This window comes from Pseudorasbora parva, chromosome 23 (genome assembly GCF_024679245.1).
Source record: "Pseudorasbora parva isolate DD20220531a chromosome 23, ASM2467924v1, whole genome shotgun sequence".
Classification (NCBI taxonomy): domain Eukaryota; kingdom Metazoa; phylum Chordata; class Actinopteri; order Cypriniformes; family Gobionidae; genus Pseudorasbora; species Pseudorasbora parva.
This window is the reverse complement of record NC_090194.1, coordinates 11,525,469-11,548,281: the sequence shown is the minus strand read 5'-3', so window position 1 is coordinate 11,548,281 and position 22,813 is coordinate 11,525,469. Positions and strand designations below refer to the sequence as shown.

The window sequence follows — 22,813 nt, the reverse complement described above, 5'->3', positions numbered from 1 at the left end:
ATGACCACCTATGACTCAAATCAAGACAAAAGGATAGCCGCAGGAAAGCCAAGTGCACTGAAAAATACAGCACCTCTCTCTATACCCGGTTCTGAGACAGCCTGGTTCAGTGGCGTCCGTTTTATGTTCGGTGCTCCATTGTGCTTATCTAAAGAAAAGGTAATGTGGCCCACGATACACAGTAAACTGATTAATGATCACAAGCTTTAAGACATGAATGACATGAAACTGTGTGTAGTGTATGGTTCCAGACGAACATCAGTGCAATAGGCTAAAGCCTAATCCCCCATAAAGCAGCATACATTCAAACTAAACCACTTTTATGTTTCTCTCCGTCCACTTTGATCCAATTTTAATGAAATGCACTTAGCCTAATGTTAATTTGACTGGGTCTAGTTGCATAGACTTGCATAGCCACTATGTTAAAGGGTTAGTTCACCCCAAAAATTTACATTTTGTTATTAATTAATTATATATAATTACTCCCCTCATCTTGTTCCAAACCTGAAAGCCTAAGACCTTCGTTCATCTTTGGAACACAAATTAAGACATTTTTGATGAAATCTGAGAGCTTTCTGGCCAATAGACAGCAATTTATTGACTAAGGCCCAGAAAGGAGTTAAACATTGTTAAAATAATCCATGTGACTCCTTACATGTGGTTCAAACTTAATTTTATGAAGCAATGAGAATGTTTTTGTGCACAAAAAATAAAGACACAATTCTGACTTTATATCTTACAATTCTGACTTTATATCTCACAATTCTGACTTTATATCTTACAATTCTGACTTTATATCTCACAATTCTGACTTTATATCTCGCAATTCTGACTTTATATCTCACAATTCTGACTTTATATCTCACAATTCTGACTTTATATCTCACAATTCTGACTTTATCTCACAATACTGACTTTATATCTCACAATTCTGACTTTATATCTCACAATTCTGACTTTATATCTCGCAATTCTGACTTTATATCTCGCAATTCTGACTTTATATCTCACAATTCTGACTTTATATCTCACAATTCTGACTTTATATCTCACAATACTGACTTTATATCTCACAATTCTGACTTTACAACTCGCAATTCTGACTTTACAACTCGCAATTCTGACTTTATATCTCGCAATTCTGACTTTATATCTCGCAATTCTGACTTTATATCTCACAATTCTGACTTTATATCTCACAATTCTGACTTTATATCTCACAATTCTGACTTTATATCTCACAATTCTGACTTTATCTCACAATACTGACTTTATATCTCACAATTCTGACTTTATATCTCACAATTCTGACTTTATATCTCGCAATTCTGACTTTATATCTCACAATTCTGACTTTATATCTCACAATTCTGACTTTATATCTCACAATTCTGACTTTATATCTCACAATACTGACTTTATATCTCACAATTCTGACTTTACAACTCACAATTCTGACTTTACAACTCGCAATTCTGACTTTACATCTCGCAATTCTGACTTTACATCTCGCAATTCTGACTTTATATCTCGCAATTCTGACTTTATATCTCGCAATTCTGACTTCATATCTCACAATTCTGACTTTATATCTCACAATTCTGACTTTATATCTCACAATTCTGACTTTATCTCACAATTCTGACTTTATATCTCGCAATTCTGACTTTATATCTCAATTCTGACTTTATATCTCACAATTCTGACTTTATCTCACAATTCTGACTTTATATCTCACAATACTGACTTTATATCTCACAATTCTGACTTTACAACTCACAATTCTGACTTTACAACTCGCAATTCTGACTTTATATCTCGCAATTCTGACTTTATATCTCACAATTCTGACTTTACAACTCGCAATTCTGACTTTACAACTCGCAATTCTGACTTTATATCTCACAATACTGACTTTATATCTCACAATTCTGACTTTATATCTCACAATACTGACTTTATATCTCACAATTCTGACTTTATATCTCACAATACTGACTTTATATCTCACAATACTGACTTTATATCTCACAATACTGACTTTACAACTCGCAATTCTGACTTTATATCTCGCAATTCTGACTTTATATCTCGCAATACTGACTTTAAATCTCACAATACTGACTTTACAACTCGCAATTCTGACTTTATATCTCACAATTCTGACTTTATATCTCACAATACTGACTTTACAACTCGCAATTCTGACTTTATATCTCGCAATTCTGACTTTATATCTCACAATTCTGACTTTATATCTCACAATTCTGACTTTATATCTCACAATTCTGACTTTATATCTCACAATACTGACTTTATATCTCACAATACTGACTTTATATCTCACAATTCTGACTTTACAACTCGCAATTCTGACTTTATATCTCACAATACTGACTTTACAACTCGCAATTCTGACTTTATATCTCACAATTCTGACTTTATATCTCACAATACTGACTTTACAACTCGCAATTCTGACTTTATATCTCGCAATTCTGACTTTATATCTCACAATTCTGACTTTATATCTCACAATTCTGACTTTATATCTCACAATTCTGACTTTATATCTCACAATACTGACTTTATATCTCACAATTCTGACTTTACAACTCACAATTCTGACTTTACAACTCGCAATTCTGACTTTACATCTCGCAATTCTGACTTTATATCTCGCAATTCTGACTTCATATCTCACAATTCTGACTTTATATCTCACAATTCTGACTTTATATCTCACAATTCTGACTTTATCTCACAATTCTGACTTTATATCTCGCAATTCTGACTTTATATCTCACAATTCTGACTTTATATCTCACAATTCTGACTTTATATCTCACAATTCTGACTTTATCTCACAATTCTGACTTTATATCTCACAATACTGACTTTATATCTCACAATTCTGACTTTACAACTCACAATTCTGACTTTACAACTCGCAATTCTGACTTTATATCTCGCAATTCTGACTTTATATCTCACAATTCTGACTTTACAACTCGCAATTCTGACTTTACAACTCGCAATTCTGACTTTATATCTCACAATACTGACTTTATATCTCACAATTCTGACTTTATATCTCACAATACTGACTTTATATCTCACAATTCTGACTTTATATCTCACAATACTGACTTTATATCTCACAATACTGACTTTATATCTCACAATACTGACTTTACATTTCGCAATTCTGACTTTATATCTCGCAATTCTGACTTTATATCTCGCAATACTGACTTTAAATCTCACAATACTGACTTTACAACTCGCAATTCTGACTTTATATCTCACAATTCTGACTTTATATCTCACAATTCTGACTTTATATCTCACAATACTGACTTTACAACTCGCAATTCTGACTTTATATCTCGCAATTCTGACTTTATATCTCAATTCTGACTTTATATCTCACAATTCTGACTTTATATCTCACAATTCTGACTTTATATCTCACAATACTGACTTTATATCTCACAATACTGACTTTATATCTCACAATTCTGACTTTACAACTCGCAATTCTGACTTTATATCTCACAATACTGACTTTACAACTCGCAATTCTGACTTTATATCTCACAATTCTGACTTTATATCTCACAATACTGACTTTACAACTCGCAATTCTGACTTTATATCTCGCAATTCTGACTTTATATCTCACAATTCTGACTTTATATCTCACAATTCTGACTTTATATCTCACAATTCTGACTTTATATCTCACAATACTGACTTTATATCTCACAATTCTGACTTTACAACTCGCAATTCTGACTTTATATCTCACTATACTGACTTTATATCTCACAATTCTGACTTTATATCTCACAATTCTGACTTTATATCTCACAATACTGACTTTATATCTCACAATTCTGACTTTATATCACACAATTCTGACTTTATATCTCGCAATTCTGTCTTTATATCTCACAATTCTGACTTTATATCACACAATTCTGACTTTATATCTCACAATTCTGACTTTATATCACACAATTCTGACTTTATATCACACAATTCTGACTTTATATCATACAATTCTGACTTTATATCACACAATTCTGACTTTATATCACACAATTCTGACTTTAAATCACGCAATTTTTAGATAAAAAGTCAGAACTGCAAGGGGGAAAAAGTCACAGTTACCTTTTTTATTTTTTATTCTGTGACAGAAAAAAGCTTCCATAGTCAAATGATTCCCCAGTGGACAAAATCAAGCCCTGCCCTACATTCTTTCTTGTTTGAGAAGCCATTTCAATTGGATATATCTACATCAAAATCCGTTTCATGCTGGCTTTAAGCAAAGTTCAGTGTGTCTTTATCACCCAGAAGGGGAAATGGAGATGTCAGAAGCTGTCACTTCAATGGAGCAATGTTGTGGGATGGTGAAACCAGGGCAGATGGCTAACCCTCAAGTGAGCAGATCTAATTCAGAACTTTAATTTCAGTACACGGGTGAAAGTGTGTGCAGAAGGCTTTGAGCAGCACTCAAAAAAGTGATGTGATGATTCTGAGCAGCAGACTTGTACTATATCCTTAGTGCTAAGTGATGGATCTTGCAGCTTTATCACACCTCCACTCATGGTGTAGTTGCATGTGGTTCTTCAGTGCCTGTGTGGCTGCTGTTTCTTCACTTGTTAGTGTTTATCTAGTATGTTCAACTTTACTTTAGCTCTTTACTTTAGTTTGAAGACTCCCTTTCATTCGATTCTGGAAGGAGTTATTTGGGCACATTTCTATTATAATCTCCATTTTGCTTTCATATAAAATAAAGTGTAAATTCTACAGTTTCAAATTTATTGATCTTGAGGAATCGAGAAAAAAAAGAGAATTCACTGAGTTGCGTCAAGTCGAGTCACTGAGTTGGCATTGCAATCGACTTGAAAAAATGAATTACAAAAAGTCGAACAATTTTTATTCAGTAAATTGAACCAGATCGTAGGCTAATTGACATTTTTTTTTCTAGAATGGATCTTGCTAATTTGGTCACTTTAAATGTAATTGATTGATTAAAAATAAATGCTCATAAGAGTCATTTGTTTCTGGCCTCTTGCTACACTTGTCACATTATATGGTTTTGATTCATTATTTAATTTGGAATGTACAAAATTATTTGCTCATTATTTGTGTGACTAATATTCATAAGCATGCCTTTCTTTTGTGTTTTACACAGAAATTTATTCTGCTCACGTTTTACAAATTAGACCCACTGAGTGTTGAAACAGTTTGAAATATCATCTAATCATCTTTTTATGTCTTGTGAGGCAGTTGTGTAATTTTTTTCCAGAATAAGTCTCTATAGTTTGAGTTGCTGAAAGTAACCGGCTCATATGAGTAATTTGTTTCATAAACTGAACTTTACTGTTCCCAGTGTTGCTCAATTGAGGATAAATCAATAGAAAGACATTTCTTGTCATTGCTGTAATGTTGCATGCATGGAATAACAATCAAAAAGGCAAACTCACTTTCACCATCAAGGGAAAGAAGGATTTATTTTACTGTAAAGCATGCATTTTACTGTAATGCACAAAACGTGTATTAATTGCACCTGAGTATTTTTAGCATTTTGCTCTATGTGGTCTTGTTGCTAGGGTCTTGATAGTAACCCTAGTTCAAGCAGATGATCTAACGGTTGCCGGTCGCATTGCAGCTGGATGAAGGACCATTACTGTCACAAATAGGCTGTGACCTATTACTTTTATTTTGGAGGACTGCTGAAGTGCATGGACACACATGAACAGTTTAACTTTACACCAATATACCCACACACAATCTAGATGTCGGGAAAAGAACATCAGTTATGCTAGATCTATGGTTACTTTTCTGCTTATGTGGTGTCATATGCCACCTGTGTCCCTCTAATTGTTTTGTTATATAATTTTCTTTTGTTGTTTTTTCTCAATGAATAATGCTGTTATATGATTTACTATTCAAAGAATACACACAAAACTCTTTTACAAACATTATGTTTATTTTCCATATGACAAACTAATTTATACATATAAAAAAAAGTTGTACTTAAATTGGGTGTCACTGCTAAATTGCCAATTGCTAAGTGGTAACCATTTGTTATGTGTATTTGTACAGTTTTGTCTTGCTTTAGAATTCCACCACATAGTATGTTCTAAGTGGGAGGGGCCTAACTCTATAAAAGGGCTCCTGGAAGCCATTTTGAAAAGTTTTGTCTGTGGCAGTACCGGCTGTATTTTTAGGCCTGGATATAGGCATAGCCAGAATACATACGTGAGTATATATATATGTATGTATGTATGTATGTATGTTTTTTTTTTTGTTTTTTTTTGGACTTTATTGCTTTCCTTGTTTCATGTTTCTATTTTGCATTTTGCTTGGGAACCATGATTTATACACCCTAAACTGTATATTCCTTTTCATCGTCATTTGATTTTACACCATCATCGCCGGTACACCCTAACTCTCACCTTCAACTCAACCTTGCTGCTAGGAGACAGAACTGCTAGTGGTGTCTGCCAACCCAGAAGTTCATCACAATTTCTCCATTCAGCTTGGTTCATCAACCATCAGCTGCTTCCAGGACAGCCAGGAACCTTGGATCTGGGATTGATCAGTTAAACTTCACTGACCATATTACTACAATTTTCCAGTCCTTGAAAACACATGGAAGGTTAGACAAAATTTTAAATGTCCTGGAAAATCTTGTTGCCCTGCATGGACAATTTTTTTTTAAAAAGTTCTTCGGTTTTTCTAAAACGACGTGCAGAGTTTATCACTGGCCCAAACAATAAGTTGCAGAAAGTGTGATGTTCAGGAATGCGGAATTTTCACACATGAGGACAGTATTGTGAATGATAATGTTTAGTTGTGCGTTGCCACTTGCATTAGTTAGCTAATGTTAGTTCACTCAAAAATGAACATTTTCTCATTCATTACTTACCCTAATGTTGTTTGACACCCGTAAGACCTCCGTTCATCTTCAGAACACATGAAGATATTTTTGTTGAAATCTGATGGCTCAGACAGGCCTCCGTTGACACCAATGTCATTTCCTCTCTCAAGACCCATAAAGGCACTAAAGACGTCGTTACAAAGCCCATCTCAATACAATAATTTAATGAAGCGACACGAGAATAGTTTTTGTTATAGTTTGTTAATATTTTCCAGCAGCACCTAACCAATTAAGACTATAGCACTCACCGATTCTATTTTTTTTTTTTTTCTAAAAACAAAACAAAAAACCTATGTGCTAGACTTAATGAGACTTGCTACAGCTCTTCATGCTGTTGCACCTTGTTGGTTTGATTACTTCTATTGCTCTACTTTTGGAAAAAAGCGTCTGCTTAAATTATTAAATGTAAAATGTGACACCTCTGGTCAAACTTGCCCGCCTCAGAGCAGGACTCGAACCGGCGTCTCCGCAGTTCCTAGGTTAACGTCAGTGAGATCAGAGGCGTCACTAACTGAAATCCCTTACACTAGAGGTTTCAAGGATGTTTTCAGTGGTTTTCAAAGTAGTTGCTCAGTGGTGCTTGCCTGTGCAAAAACTATTTATTAGTCAGTATATTTATTTTGCATTTCTGCCATTTTCCCCTTTAGGCATATTTTTAGGCATATTTGAAATGCTGACTTGAGGTAAACACATTAGCGCTAATATGCAAGACCTTTAACACATGGTAAACAAGCATAGAAGACACTTGGGCTTCTAGCGTATGCTAATGAAATGCATGTGCAGCCGAATATATTCATTAGGGTAATATTTATTAAGAAAACATGAGTATTAAGACAGCTAGGTTTGTACACCATCTTGCAAAACAAACACTGAGTGCACAGCATACAAGCAGAATACTGATAGAAACTCTCTGAGGGGTTGACCATGAAGTTCAAATTATCAATTGAATATTTAGCACATCTGGTCACATTATACAGTCTTTATATGTAAAGTTCTTAAACTTGTCTTTCGCCGTTCAAATTACACATCGGACAACACATTTGTATATCTAAGAACAATAAGGTAATGTGCTACAGGCCTAATACCTACACATTTAATTTTCAAATAACAAAATGTCACAACACTTAATAAAGCAATAAACTTCCATGCAGATTTACACAGTACCTGAAGCTATGCATTTGTGGCATATCTCAAATTAGTACCCACATCAACCTATTTATTTGTTGTGTATGAATTCATCTGTATTTGTTTTTTAAGACCATATTTTGTCACTCATATAAATAAAGCTATCTCATGTTAAATTCAAGGCTATACAGGAGCACACCAGATAGGGATCTAGCTGAGCATTAAAGGTAGGGTAGGCAGTTTTCCTTCAGAGCGCTCTCCAAAGCCACGCCTTCTTCAAACCACATAAACGCGTACAGCAGGAAACAAACAAAAGCGCCATGAGAGGCGATGTTAAGCTATACCTCATGTCTCAAATCACATAATATTACAATAATAATGAACATAAACAACTTAAAGGTGCAGTATGTAGAATAGACAGCTAGTGGTCAAAATAGTTACTGCAGTCCAAATTCAAAATGTTGGAGATCGTTGTTTCCCCCACTCCCTCCTCCACAGACTCAACGCTTGCCAGCTTGAGGACACGCAACAGGAGCGAACACAATTGACAATGAAAGCCGGAGAGACTTAAGTTGATTTATCCGCGTCTTAATTGGCTCTCGTTCATAAAGATTTTTAGATGGATGCTGATTCCGAAGCTTTTTAGGTCAAGTAGAATCTGCGATCTCTGACCAAGTTTGCTGGCTTCCATGACTACAATCCACTGTGTTTTCCGCCAACTGGCAACCTGTGGTTTCAAAATAATATTTGGTCAACTAATGGCGTGCGGTATCGCACCGACCAAAACAAAAACATATATTTTAACACGGAACACACATTTCAGAGTAAAATTGTAGCATTGGTTTTCTGAGAAACAAGTAGGTGAATTACAGTTAGTATGGCGTGAATGCAACAGGAGCTCTTTCTTTTGGTACGAAAACAAAACGTACGATTGGGCCTAAACCCTATCCTAAACCTAGGCTTGTTTTTAGCCCATCATCATTACTAGGACAACGGCCCCCTATCAAAACATTTTCCCAAACATTTTTATGCTCTTCTTTTGAAACTGTTATGGATGGAAATGATCTTTTCCTCATGTAGAGTGGTTCACAAACTGAAAAACAAAACCGTTTCCCAGTTTTGTTTCCCAAAATGGATTGTGGGTAAATATCTGCCTCATCTGGTGCTCTTTATTATTATCCTAAACACATCTGATAGTGCTAAGAAAAGCACAAAAGTGACTTTAAAATACCGTTCAGTCATTAATGAATACCTACGCAGGAACAAATGATGCAATAGTAACATTCTAGTAAGTCATATGAAGAAACTTTTGTGTAAGTAATAGCACACTGAATGAGGTATAGTTCACTATTAGCTATTCATGAAAGAAGGATGCAGTAACACTTGAGTCATTACTAATGGGTACCATAATGTTTACTTTATAATACTGTTCCAAATAGCCTGCACTTCCTTTAGAAGGATGTAGTAACACTTGAGTCAAAACCTTACAAAAACATCAAACGCTTCATCAGAGCTTTTCACTTTAGAATACTTTTCCAAATAATTAGTAATTCTTTCTGAAAGATTTAGATCTGAAGGTTTCGGTAATGCTTGATTATGTCTAATTAGTTGGTTATCATGATCATTACTTTAGAATTAATTATACATTATGCATTACTCTTATTTTGCATTACTCATTTATTCCTGTGTTATTCATTAATGAAGGAACAGTATTCTAAACTGTTACCAAAAACACATTTGCTGACGCAACCATGCTATTTTAGCTTGCTTCTACAAGTCTTTGAGCTATTTTGGTGTAACCCGTCTTTCATGGGACTCATACCCAAGCAGTTCACATCGCAAGTGTAATGATGTACCAGGTGAGCCTCCAGGCTACTAACGTTCATTTCAACTGGAAACTGCAGTGAGATGTATTGGTATGTTTTGGAGTTTAAAAAAACATTTTTGTAGATGTATGTTTTTCAAGGTGCTATGTTGGAAACTTTTCTGTGTTTGGATATTTTGATGAATCTGACTTCTTGTGAATTCCACCCAAACTGTTTCTTGACTTTTAGAAGAGTCAAGAGGATATATTTTGCACCATCTTATTATACACTGCCCGGCCAAAATAGTCGCTGCTTGGATTTAAATTAGTTAATGCTTTAGAGTCAATACTTGGATAGTTATTGCAGTGATTTTTATGTTTCTAGCATGTTGTGTTTGGCAACAGTTCTTCCAACTCTAATTACAACCATATAGGAAGACACATTATGCCCATAGTCCAGGATGAATATCAAAAATCATTAGGCAAACTGTGAAAGAATGGCTGGGAGACAGCATGAAGAATCATTGTGCTGGAGGAGACTTTAAAGAGTGCTGGACTCTTGCATTGTCAATACAAGGTCTGGACCAAAAATGTATGCACATCTTGGTGGAAATAACATTACATCATTTATTTTCGTCAAGTGCATACATTTTTGGTCAAGATCATGTATTGACAATGCAAGAGTAAAGCACTCTGTCAAGTCTCCTCCAACACATCTTAAAAGACTTTCAAAGAATTTCAGGTCTTGACTCAGAGATGCCAATTCATGTGTGAAAATGATTCTTCAGTTAGTGTTAGAAGACCTGTTGCCAAACATATAACATGCTAGAAACATAAAAATCATTGCAATTATGATCCAGTCATTGACTCTTAAGCATTTGCCAATTTAGAGTTTTAGAGCCTCGTGCACTCCCATCGCTGAGAGTCGCCGGTTGATGTTTCGATAACGGCAGCGTAACAGGTCTTTATAAGTTGAACGCAGGTCTCGGTTGAAGAAGGCATAGATGAAAGGGTTCATGAGCGAGTTGGTGTACCCCAACCACAGCAGTACCCTCTCTAGCCAGACGGGGGCGCAATTGCAGAGCAGCCCACAGATGAACGGCCGCGCTGTGGTGAAGAGGAAAAACGGCAACCAGCAGAACGAAAAAACTCCCATGATCACCCCAAGAGTGGTGGCTGCCTTCTGCTCACGCCTGAAAATCGAGGCGCTCCGGCGTTCGCGGTTTAACAGGCAGGAGAGGGTGGAAAACTCCTCGGTAGCCACAGGGTTCTTCATCCCTTGCATGCAGAGCCCCTCTACGGTGGCCAATGCTGGTTCGGGACAGGCCATCTGAATAGGGGGAAGTGCGGTGAAGTGGTGTTTGGCCCCACTTTTGCGGGCAGCTTTAAAAATCTTGTAATACATAAAAAGCATGACCACCATTGGGATGTAGAAGGCCACAGCAGTGGAGTAGAGGGTGTAGCCCACATCCTGGCTGATCAGACACACTCCAACAGTGTTGACGTTCTGAGCCCAACCGCAGAATGGTGGCAGTGTGATGGATGCCGACACCAACCAGACGCTGACTATCATCTTGGCCATCAGCTGTCCATTCTGTCTTGCTGGGTAGGTCAAAGGGCGAGTGATTCCGAGGTATCTGCGGAAACAAAGCATAACAAGCTTAATGCGGAAACGTCATATGACATGTTTGACGTTTTAGCAGACAACTGAATTCCTCAAAACGACTGAACCCAAAGATCTTGCACCTACCCTGTAAAATGCCAGATATGGCTCAAAATACCTTAAAAGCACCAGACCCAAGAAATTCCAACTGACCTGAATTTTGCCAACAAACTGAGTGGAAAAGACATGTTCTAGCTAAATCTCTGGCTAGACTGACAATGGTCAGACTATCCAACTAACCAAGCAATTCACCAAAAAATATGTTTTTTCACCCTAAATATATTTCAAAAAGGAGAAATGTTGAGCTTTTCTCAGATAATTCACACTGCGTGACTGTCACTCGCGTAAACAAACACCAACTTGCCTATGATTTCGGGCGTTTGTCCTGTCGGCGAGTGAAAATCAGGCCTAAAATCGTGCAGTGTGAACTCTGCATTAGTGTCAGGGGAAAACGCTCCATTTCTCTGTGTTTTAAACTTGCATTAAGATGTTCAACGTGATGGCTTTGTCAAAAAGTTTCAGACAGCATTAGCGTATTCACTCTAGATGGCTTCAAAAGCTTTCAAAAAGAACTCCCATAATTATAAATATGTAATGTTTGCATTAGCAGTAGTTCTTGCTGCATCTCTCTCTTCTCTGTCCTGTTAAATCCCCAAGTAATAGTGCTTATAGGTACCGTTGGACATGACAGAAGGAATATAGCCTTTGTTACAGATGTTCTAACTGATCTCGCTGTCCACATCAATATAGTCAAAACTGAAACACACCTCTAAAGTTTACATTTGGAGCTGTGGCTTGGGGGTTATTGTGATCTAACATGTTGAGCTTTGGTGACTTTTGGTTTGAATGGTTTGGTTTGAGTTTGAATCCATGAAATTAAAAAAATCACATTCTCTAGAGATTTCTTACAAATCACTGCTTTCGTTCATCAAAATCTGTTTAACTGCAGTGAGCATTTCAAAGGACTTAGCGTAACTAAAGGTTGTATGGATCTAAATTTTCAATAAGATACGGTACATTGGCTTCTCTTTGCCTAAAGCAGAACGTCTCTATATACCCCTGCCCACCTCTAAAAATAAAAGTTTTCATTTCATGCATGAGAAACCCTCTGATCAAGGAAGGGCTTAGAGACCTGAGGTATTTAAAACCTTTCATACACCTACACAGAAACTCCATATGAATTGCTGAACTATGAAACCATTTTATATTAGTTCCTAAAGTGATCTCTTTAACACATTTTTTATGGGGACAATTAAAACATATTGAGTTAAATATATTGACTATTTAATTTGGACATTAAAGGTAAAAAGATTATTTAAGAGCTTTTGACATATAAGAATTCATACTATAAAAGTTTGAGTTTTTGACTTTTTAGTCCAAAAACTGTTTTTTTTTTTTTTTACCAATCCCAGATAACGACTCACTGTGGAATGTGCCTATCTATGAAGGTGAAAGATCTCCTCTGCAGAAGAAAATCAACACCTGCTTCGCCCATTGCAACTTTGGCCCCGCCCACTGGCGTGTTAGTGAGATTACGAGGAGAGAAGAGCAATACATGATGGACTACAAATAACTACCTTTCAAAGGATCCTATATGCTAGGAATGTGGTTATTTACAACTATTTGGGTGTCTCAGTCGAGCATTATTTATTTGTATTCAGAACATTTCACTGTGGATTCTTTGGTAAATCAGTCGCAATTTCGGCTGAGGTGACATTTACCTTATGAACTTAACAGTAATGCGACAACATGTAAATAACTGTGTTAATTCTGATGCCGGATTTCTGATATGTATTATTTGTCTATGTTTTAGTAAATCCAAATTCAACTTAGTAGGATGTGTTATTTAAACTGTAATTAAATTATATAATGAAATTGATCAAAGAACACTCCACAAGTTTATCAGTGACTCTCACCAAAACTCCCATGAAGATTAAAAATATATCTTATTTACATTGTGTTTGCACTGTTAGATATGATGAAAGCACTCGTGAATGCAAAATGAGTTGCACTGATGTGATCGCTGCACTCATACGCTTAACATCCTCTGATTACGCAAATATCATCAATTTGCATCATCGGAGGAATTTTTGGCCAGAGGCTAAAGACTACAGCTAGGGGAGGGTTTTCAACTCGCACATGGGGATATGGTATCTCACTCACAGCTCAGCTCGCAGCTGCAGATGTTCATGTAAACGGTGCGGCCGGTGGAGCAAAGTAAGTGTTTCAACTTCTCAAATTAATTCCTATGAAAGGTAAGCTTCCAAAGGCATGAACTGAAAATGTGCCAGACTGCACACACACAGTGGATCTATGCCGCGAGTATGGACGCGTTTACCTCAGCTCTCATCACGAGAGCTCATTCAGCTCATCACGAATGTATGTAATTTGACTCCTGCTGCGTTTGTGCTAACACTTCCTCAGCGGCTAAATCACATATAACAGACACGTTCAGTTTTTAATTGTAATGTCTGTTTTCTAAATTAACTGATTTTATGAAAATGACCGCGGTCACGGTGGGAAAGTGAAAGGGATCCAGTAATCTAGTAGCGGTGGCTTTGGGAGTGGCCTCGTAGGGCAGCGAAGCATTCTGGAAATTGTTGTCTTTCATCCCCATGAGACAAATACATTTTCTGTCTTTTCTCAGTCTAGAAAGCACCAAATTAAAAAACAATGTTACATTTCTATTACATTAATGACCCAGTTTAAATACAGATTCATCTTCCCAGCGCTGAAGTACTCCTTTAAGAGCTTGAGAGCTGTAATTGTTAAAAGTGCTAAAAGTTTTCAAGAGAGATAAACATGTAATACTTAGCTATGTCATATGCAAAGATGTTAACCAATCACAGCAGCGGGTATTTACACTGAAGTCTCACAGCATACACGCCCCAGAAAACTGAGTGATTAAATCCGAGAGCTAATAATCACATGGTTAGGAAAATGCCTTCTTTTTCTAAATTATGAAAAAAAATGTATGTACAAATCATATTAACATTATAAGTGTGCTACAGGAAACAATAAAGCAATGCAGTTCATGACCCCTTTAAGGCCTTCAAGCGAAACCGAAGAATGAACATCAGGCTGAAATGAAGTTTGTTTGGAGTTCAAAACAATTTGCCAAAGTGAACCTTTCCGGAAATGGCTGGTAAACGACTTGGTAGTACCATTTGTCCGTGGTGATAACATAATAGGTGCGTGTGTGCACAAAGGCTCTGCAATCTATTGTATAAAGTGCTAACATTGATCATATGCTTCATTAAAATGCTTCCTTTTTTCTCAATTTTGTTGTGTTTATTTTGTAATTTAGAGGAAAGTGCTCTTCATGTATTTACATATTCATCTAAACTTTGCTTTCAGCAATGTGGGTGGCGTCAGATGTTCGCTGCAGTATATCGCATTCGCACTGGTCATGTATTTTCCAACTTCTTTCTACCCCTAAGCTACGAACGAAAAAGAACTTTGTCGTGAGTATATCTGGGTCTTTCGTGATGTTTATATTAGCCAGCACCACTCTTGATATGCAGATGTTTGAAAGCCTCTTCATGTCATCATACACTGAGCTATCAAATAGGCTAAATCAGCAGGGTAGGCATCTTTTGATGTTGAGTATTGTCTACACTCCAGTTTGCTCTTTGTACTTCCTGTCATGTTGAATGAAATACACCACTCTTGCAGAAGCCTCTCAGAAAACAGCAAATAATAACTGGATTAAAAACAGTACTTGTTTCCTAAGTGGGATGGGGGGTGAACATTGTAGTCTGAGGCACTTCTAAGGCGGCTGATGCTGACAGTGGCAGGTCAAACAAATGAGCGGAAGTTACTGTGACTCTTAATGAGTCAGAGATGATTTGAGAACCAGCAGAAGGATTACAAGGGACTGAAAGGACATTTACAAAATGTTTGAACCCAAAGCAGGTTTTGTATACCATTATTTGGTCTTTAGAGACAGTACACCAGACAAAAACAGCTAATGCTAAATGGAAGATTAAGAAGCTTTCATTCAAACAGATGAATGCGTTTCATTCTGAGCATCATCGGCAAGCACTCAAGTTAGTGTCTGAGTGCTTCAATCATGGGCATGATGTAATCATAGCATATCAGCTGCTGTAATTGATTTTGAAGATAACATTTGCTGTTGCAAAACCCACTGAGATACCCACGTAGGTAGTATTTTAAGGCATCTTGTACTCCACCCCAAAGTTCACACCGCAAGTCTTAATGCTCAATTTTGATTTTTTGCTCAGATCTGATTTTTTGTTTGGCTGTTCACATTACCTTTTAAAATGTGGACTTATATCTGATTCCAGTGTGAACTGTTTGAGGTTTCAAACTAACCCGCATGTGCAAAAGAACAATATCAATGACATAATTCGCAGCACGCTGTTGCACTAAAGTTCAGGAGGTTATAGAGGAAGTAAGCATTTTCGCTTTTATTTAAAAATGTTTGTGTAATGGAAGCCATAACATTAATGAGCAGGTGCTGAAAGGGAGAAGAATGAAAAGAAAGAGAGCAAAATTGGTTATTTTGGCCCTTTGTCACCTTCCTTTGACACTGAAGCCACGTTTTCTGTGTCCCCGTTCTTCCATTTCTTGTGCTATTTTTTCAGAAACAGAGCGATTACGGTATGATCCTTCTAGTTTAGCTTGAATTAAAGTATCTTCCCATGTACTAATTAGGTCTAACACCTCAATCTCCCTCCAATGACTCGCTCCATCGCTGTTCTCCATATCTAGTCAAGTTTTTAATGTTACCGTCTGTGTCTGTTGTGTCTATAGGGCTATCTCGCCAGTGCATAATTGTGACAAATGTCGACATTGATTTACGTAAAAGTCGCATCAAATCCGCTTTGCTTGTTCACACTGCGGTCGCATTGAAAAAAAATCTGGGTCTGATTAAGGACCACTGATTTGAAAAAATCAGATCTGGGCTAGATTTGAGTGTTCACACTACCTCTGAAGTCTGACCTGGTCCCTTGACCCCCCCCCCCCCCCCCCCCCCCCCAATGTGTCTGTAACAGAAAAGGCATTTTCAGTGTTTTAACTAAAACTAAACTATTTTAAATGGGTGGTTGACTTTTTTAACTTTAGTTAGTGTGTAATGTTGCTGTTTGAACATAACAGACATTTGCAAAGTTAGGACGTTCAGAGCAAAGGGAGATATTGTCTTTGAAAAGAAATCACTAAGAAAGGACTACAACAAACGGCTAATAGGGACTACAACAAGCTTCTTCATGGGTTATTGACATCACTAACCCTAAATAAACCCTACCCCTGGGAACACGCAACAAATGGGGTGATGCCATATTGGGCTGCTTTAGAGAAGAGGAAGAGTTGTTGTAGTAGAGCACATTTAGGAGTCTGCTCAAGCTGTCGCATCCGTATTTTCACATTTATAGCAATACAGTACGTAACAAATGCAATACCCTGTCATAAAAGCAAGATAACAGAAGTACTAACAATAATTAAAGCTACACTATGTAAATTTTCCATCCGCTAGAGGGCGCCTATTCAAAACAAAGTCGTAGCTTGATGATGCCAAGTTTGAGCTCAGATTCTCAGGACGGGTGGTTTTCATCTCACAGCCGGTGAAAAAGAATCGGGAAAGGACTCAAATCCTATGGCAGAAATCATGTTCATGAATGTTATTAACGATACTTTAGTGTGCAGCAGAGCAGGACAGAGTGTTGAAGGAGCTGAGCAAGGCCGCTGGAGCAATTGTTATGCAAACGCACGGCTCGTGAGCAGCGGGACTTTTATTATGACGGGACGAATTTCCACTTTTCCGGTCATGAGTATGAGGTAACGCAGCTCTGTTTATCATATTAGATACATTTAAGTGTGTTTAAAATGATGTTATGACGTTACTCTGTGCCTTCGCTCAGTGGCTGCTGTGACACTTGTTGCACACTGCTAAGAGTAAAGCGTTTCTGCAGAATAAAACTGGAAACCGAGGGTAACGCAGATATGATGCAATTGACAGGCAACTCCCTCAGATATCCCGGTTCACTGGTTAAAATGGCAATTTTCTCACAATTTACAAATTGTAAACATTTGGGATATTGCAAGTACTCAACTGAACAAAATATTTAACAGAAGGCATCTTACAACAGTTATAACATGCTAATCGACGACTTGAAGATAGCTTACTCCACATCAGCTACATAAACTCATCAACTAACCATTCAGAAAGGTCCCGTTGCATTGTACATGTTGTCATTTCTTCAGTCTCTCCAGCATTGTCTGACTCTGGTTTGAACATAAAAGGCTGAACCATTTCATATTGTTTCACTGTGTCTGCGTGAGGTAATCAGAGCTGCTAATGCAAGCTCTTGAAGTTCCGCCTTCTAACTGAAAGGGGGGCGGGAGCAGCAGCTCATTTACATGTAAAGGGACAATTATAAAAATGATATCTGTGGCGTATTTTGAGCTAAAACGTCACACACACTCTGGGGACATCTGAGCCTTATTTTACATCTCGTAAAAAGGGGCATTATAGGATCTCTTTAGTAGTTTAGTTTTACAGTAGTTTACATTAGCATTACTGTTTTTATGCTTAATTGAGTATTGCGCTGTTAGTCTAGCAACATGCTAACATCAATTATAAATCGCAATCTAAATTGCAATCATAAGCTATTTGCAATTCTATTGAAACCAAATGCAAATCTTCTGAGTAGAGCACCATTTGCATGCCATTTGCAGCATTCCAAACAAGACTGCATTGCAATTAGGATGTTCACTCAGAAGGCTGCTGCCTATATGCAACAAAGCAGCTCAGTAGGTTCTGGAACCCAGTTATTATGTTGTAGCAGCTGATTGTCTGATTCTATAGCACAAACCAAGAGTTTCTGTGCTGTGTGTGGTAGTGGTATGATGGGCAGATGAAAGCAAAAAAACAGATCAAAAACAAATTGAAGGTCTTAATATGACAGGACTGCTATGTTTATATTACATCAATACAACTGAATTTGCACCTCAGCGTTCAGTTATGTGCTCCTGGACTGTCAAATGTATCAGAGATAATTAATTTTGAGAGAACAGCAGTAGTCGAAAACAAAGAAACAAATATTCTGAGGGGACATAATTAGAGAACTGTGCTTTTAGTATCATCTGAGCTTCAAACCCCTTTTCTGAATAGTTTTATTAAGAGGATCTGTTCAAAATGATAAATTACACTAACTGACCTTAACTGGATGTTTCACGTCTTTTGTATTTTCACTTGTATGTGCATTTGCGAATTGTATAAAGTACAAAGTATAACTGATTTCATATTCAGGCATTTTGAAGAATATATGCCATATTCCCACGGTTTCACAGACAAGGTTTAAGATAGTTCCAGACTTAAATGCATGTTTGAGCTGAAAGCAACTTGCACTGCTTAAAATATGTCAGTGCCATTGTTTTCTCCCAAGATGTACACCAGTATTTTTTCCTAGGCATGTTTATAAACCCAACTTAAATGTCCTAATTGAACTAAGGCCTAATCCTCACTTAATCTGAGACCTGTATGAAACCAGGCCTCTATCTAATGTACTCAGTCCATATTGAAGATTGCTGGGCAACATTGTATTAAAAAGAAAAGTCTTGTAAAATCTGAAACATCTCCATGCATGGCGACCTTGGTTGGCTGGTATTTTGAAATTGTATCATTCGTCTTCCAAATGAAGCCTTAAATTATAATAAGATGAAGCTGTAGAGAAAACTTCTGCAAGCTGCAAATCTCTTAAAAAGAGAATATTTCTACAGCCATATAGTCATTGAATTATTTATCTTCAGCACTTGCTAAATTTACTTATTACGATATCATTTTAAAGGTTAGTGAAGCAATCTCATCCTTAGGGCTGCATGTGTGTCAAAATCTAAACTTGCTTTGCCTTACAATCTTAGTCACTCATGAAACAAAGTGTAAGAAAGGATTGTTCTATAAATAGGCAGCATTCTCAGCCCACTAGAAAATCATAAAACAAATAAAAATAAAAATGCAAAATAATCAGCTGCAAAGTGTTAAATGAAATTATAAAAAAGATCGGAAATTTAAAAAAATGAATTATGAATCCAGCGATTGGGTTGTTTTAAGCAAATATTTAACCCAACCGTGGGATTAAAACAACCCAATTGCTAGTGTAATTTATTTCTTTGTAAAAGGCACAAAGTTAATCATACTGATTTCAAACTTAAGGATTCACTAGTTTGAATACAATAACTTAAATCATAACATCATTTATGATAAAAAACTTCATTTTTGATAAAACATCTCATATTTCGGCCGTGACTGCTCATTTTCAGTAGTGACAGTATGTTTTGGTAGTGACCACATCACAGAATTTTGACTTGCATACTAAAACATAGTAATGATTTGCTTAACTGTACAGAATTTTTTATTATTAAGGGATAATAAAGGATTATGTGTTCCAATTTGTCACTACTAAAACATTTGGTTTTAGGTACTTCTGATCCAAGCTCAAAGATGCTTAACAGCACATGGTTACCTAGAACAGTTGTACACACAAAAATTTCCATACATTTTTTTGGAATAACACCCAAAATATTTTGCTTAATTCCAGAAAAAAAGGTGTTTGGCAGTGATTTCCCCTAAAGTTACACACAGATTTTTAGACTTTTTAAAACTTTTACCTCAAAATGATGGGACTATCTGCTATAAAAGTTTATGTTTTATGTAAAAACAAATTATTTTGTTTTTACATAAAGTTTCACGATTTAGAAGACTAAACCTAATATAGCATGTTTTACCAATGATGAGAAAATGCAACAATTATTCAATATCACTTTCACAAGTTGAAATATAGGGGTTAGGGTTTGGGACAGCCTCCCATTTGAAAGTACCCAATACATTGATATTTTAAATATTATTGTGGTTTTCAATAGATGATAAGATCTTAGTAAATATCTAAGATTTTAATACTTAAATGATTTTTAAATGTGTTGGTTGTAGGACAGCACCAATGCACCAAATTATGTAGAATGAAGTGTGTGCGTGTGCGTGTGTGTGTGTGTGTGTGTGTGTGTGTGTGTGTGTGTGTGTGTGTGTGTGTGTGTGTGTGTGTGTGTGTGTGTGTGTGAACTACAAGCACATATGACAGACACCAAAGTTATTCTTCTTCCTTGCTGTATACATTGTACTGTCCCATGAATGCCATAAACATTCAGGTTCAAGGCAGCAGATTCGCGTTAGGCCAACGCTTGTCACTGAGACTCGTGAAAGGACCTAACTATTTAATTGAATTACCATGGCCAAGCAGGGTGTTCCAGCATGCAGTACTCACCTCCTGGGGTTCCAGCTCAGAACTTTATCAAAGAGCACCATCAAAATTGCATACACACCAGGACGCAGCTTCAAAGTCTAGTTCATTCAGCCTCAAATGACATGGGAGCATTTTTTAATGCTGTTTATTTATTTAGGGTTACTCTTGTGTTTAAGGATTTATTATTATTATTATTATTATTATTATTATTATTATTATTATTATTATTATGAAATGTAATTAATAAATGGATACCCCATGTTGTTCACTTTTCATTAAAAAAATCGTTAACAAACATTGTTATACATCAAGCTCATGCACTTTCAATTGTAAAGGAGACTAGGGATAAGGTTTAGAGTCAAAAATACAATTACATAAATACTTCCATGATCTGTGAGTTGATACCTGGAACTTTTAAAAAAAAAATCAAAAATTAGGGCATTGTGAATAATCCTCCAAATAAAATTCCATAATTATCTTATTTCTCAATAGTCAATAGTTCTTGGATAAAGCCCCCAAAAAAAATAATGAACAATCTCTCTCTCTCTCTCTCTCTCTCTCTCTCTCTCTCTCTCTCTCTCTCTCTCTCTTTCTATATATATATATATATATATATATATATATATATATATATATATATATATATATATATATATATATATATATATATTTGTTGTTATATATTATTTGAAAACCATAACATCTTTGGCTGTAGCTGAATAATAATTTACTGAATATATAGATTGTATCTAATAGCCACATAGATTTGATATAGAAATTATTTTAATTATTATTTGAAAGCCAAGCATATAGCTACATAATACAACCATATTTAAATGCACATTAATGATCTGTTAAGCGTTTTAAAATATATTAATTAATGTTAATAATATTTCTCGAAGTCACCAAGACACCATGTGTCACCAAGTCTATTTTTCGTTTTTTTTTTTTTTTTTTAACCCTTTAAAGATTCTTGATTGAACTCTTTGTGAGAACTTACCTGTCCACACTGATCACACACAATGTCATTATTGAAGCTGTACAGCACATGACGTCCATCCCAATAAAGATATTGCAGAAAACCTCCCCAAACAGCCAGACGCCCCCTGTCAGGTCAGTCACTATGACAAAGGGCATCACGGCTACTGCCACAGACAGATCAGCTATAGCCAGAGATACTAGCAGATAGTTTGACGGTTGTCTGAGTTTCTTCACGACGCACACCGCTATCACAACCAGAGTGTTGCCCATCACAGTGACCGCGGTGATAGTGCTCAGCATCACCCCAATGATCACTGTCTTAGTCAAGTCCAAGTCCAGAGTCTGCTGCTCCCCACACGACTCATTACTTTTGGGCTCCGCTGTGGTTATTACAGTGGGGGGAAACTCAGTTGTCCCATTGAGAAAGGAGATTTCGGTCTCTCTGGAACCCAAAACCAGTTCAGCCCCATGTGTCGTGAACATCACTGTATCGATATTTTGACAGCGAATAAACCTTCCGCGCGCTTGAAGTGGATAGTGAACGTCATGGTGGTGCCTACGACCTTTCCGAGTCCGGCTTCAGTGGTCCAAACAAATGTATAACCCGAGGAGAGTGAAGAGAAACACACAGATAACTCTCTCAGTCTCGTTCCGCTGAGGGGGAGAAACAGAACACGGACTATAAGTCGTTTTAGAGCCGCTCTGTGAAGAATAGTGAACCTGTCAGTGAACCCTGACAGAAGCTAGTGCATAACATTCCTTCCAATATAAACATTTTTTAGTTTTGAAATTAAAATGATTTCGTTTTAACCAACGCCACTTAAACAAAACGTTGTTAAGAATATTGATATTGAATAACTTTATGTTTAATTAAAATGGGCTACGTCGTTATAACATTTCCGGTTCTGGCTTCTGATTGGTCAATACAGCGTTCCAGTCCTGGTTTATTCCACAATAGTAACAGCTTCGCCTTCGATATAAATGCTTAGCTAGATATGGATTATTTGTGTTGCGTAGCAACGTCA

At 36.6% G+C, this 22,813-nt stretch overlaps 1 protein-coding gene across 1 annotated transcript; it reads right to left on the bottom strand.

The window, feature by feature from the left end:
- Positions 1-7,760: 7,760 nt before the first annotated feature.
- LOC137062200 (5-hydroxytryptamine receptor 7) lies at positions 7,761-22,571 on the bottom strand. Its single transcript, XM_067433042.1, has 2 exons — positions 21,808-22,571; positions 7,761-11,521 (listed from the first exon to the last, which is right to left on the bottom strand). Exons 1-2 carry the CDS (start codon positions 22,269-22,271, stop codon positions 10,771-10,773), a joined length of 1,215 nt encoding a protein of 404 aa, XP_067289143.1. The 5' UTR covers positions 22,272-22,571; the 3' UTR covers positions 7,761-10,770.
- Between the last annotated feature and the right edge of the window lie 242 nt (positions 22,572-22,813).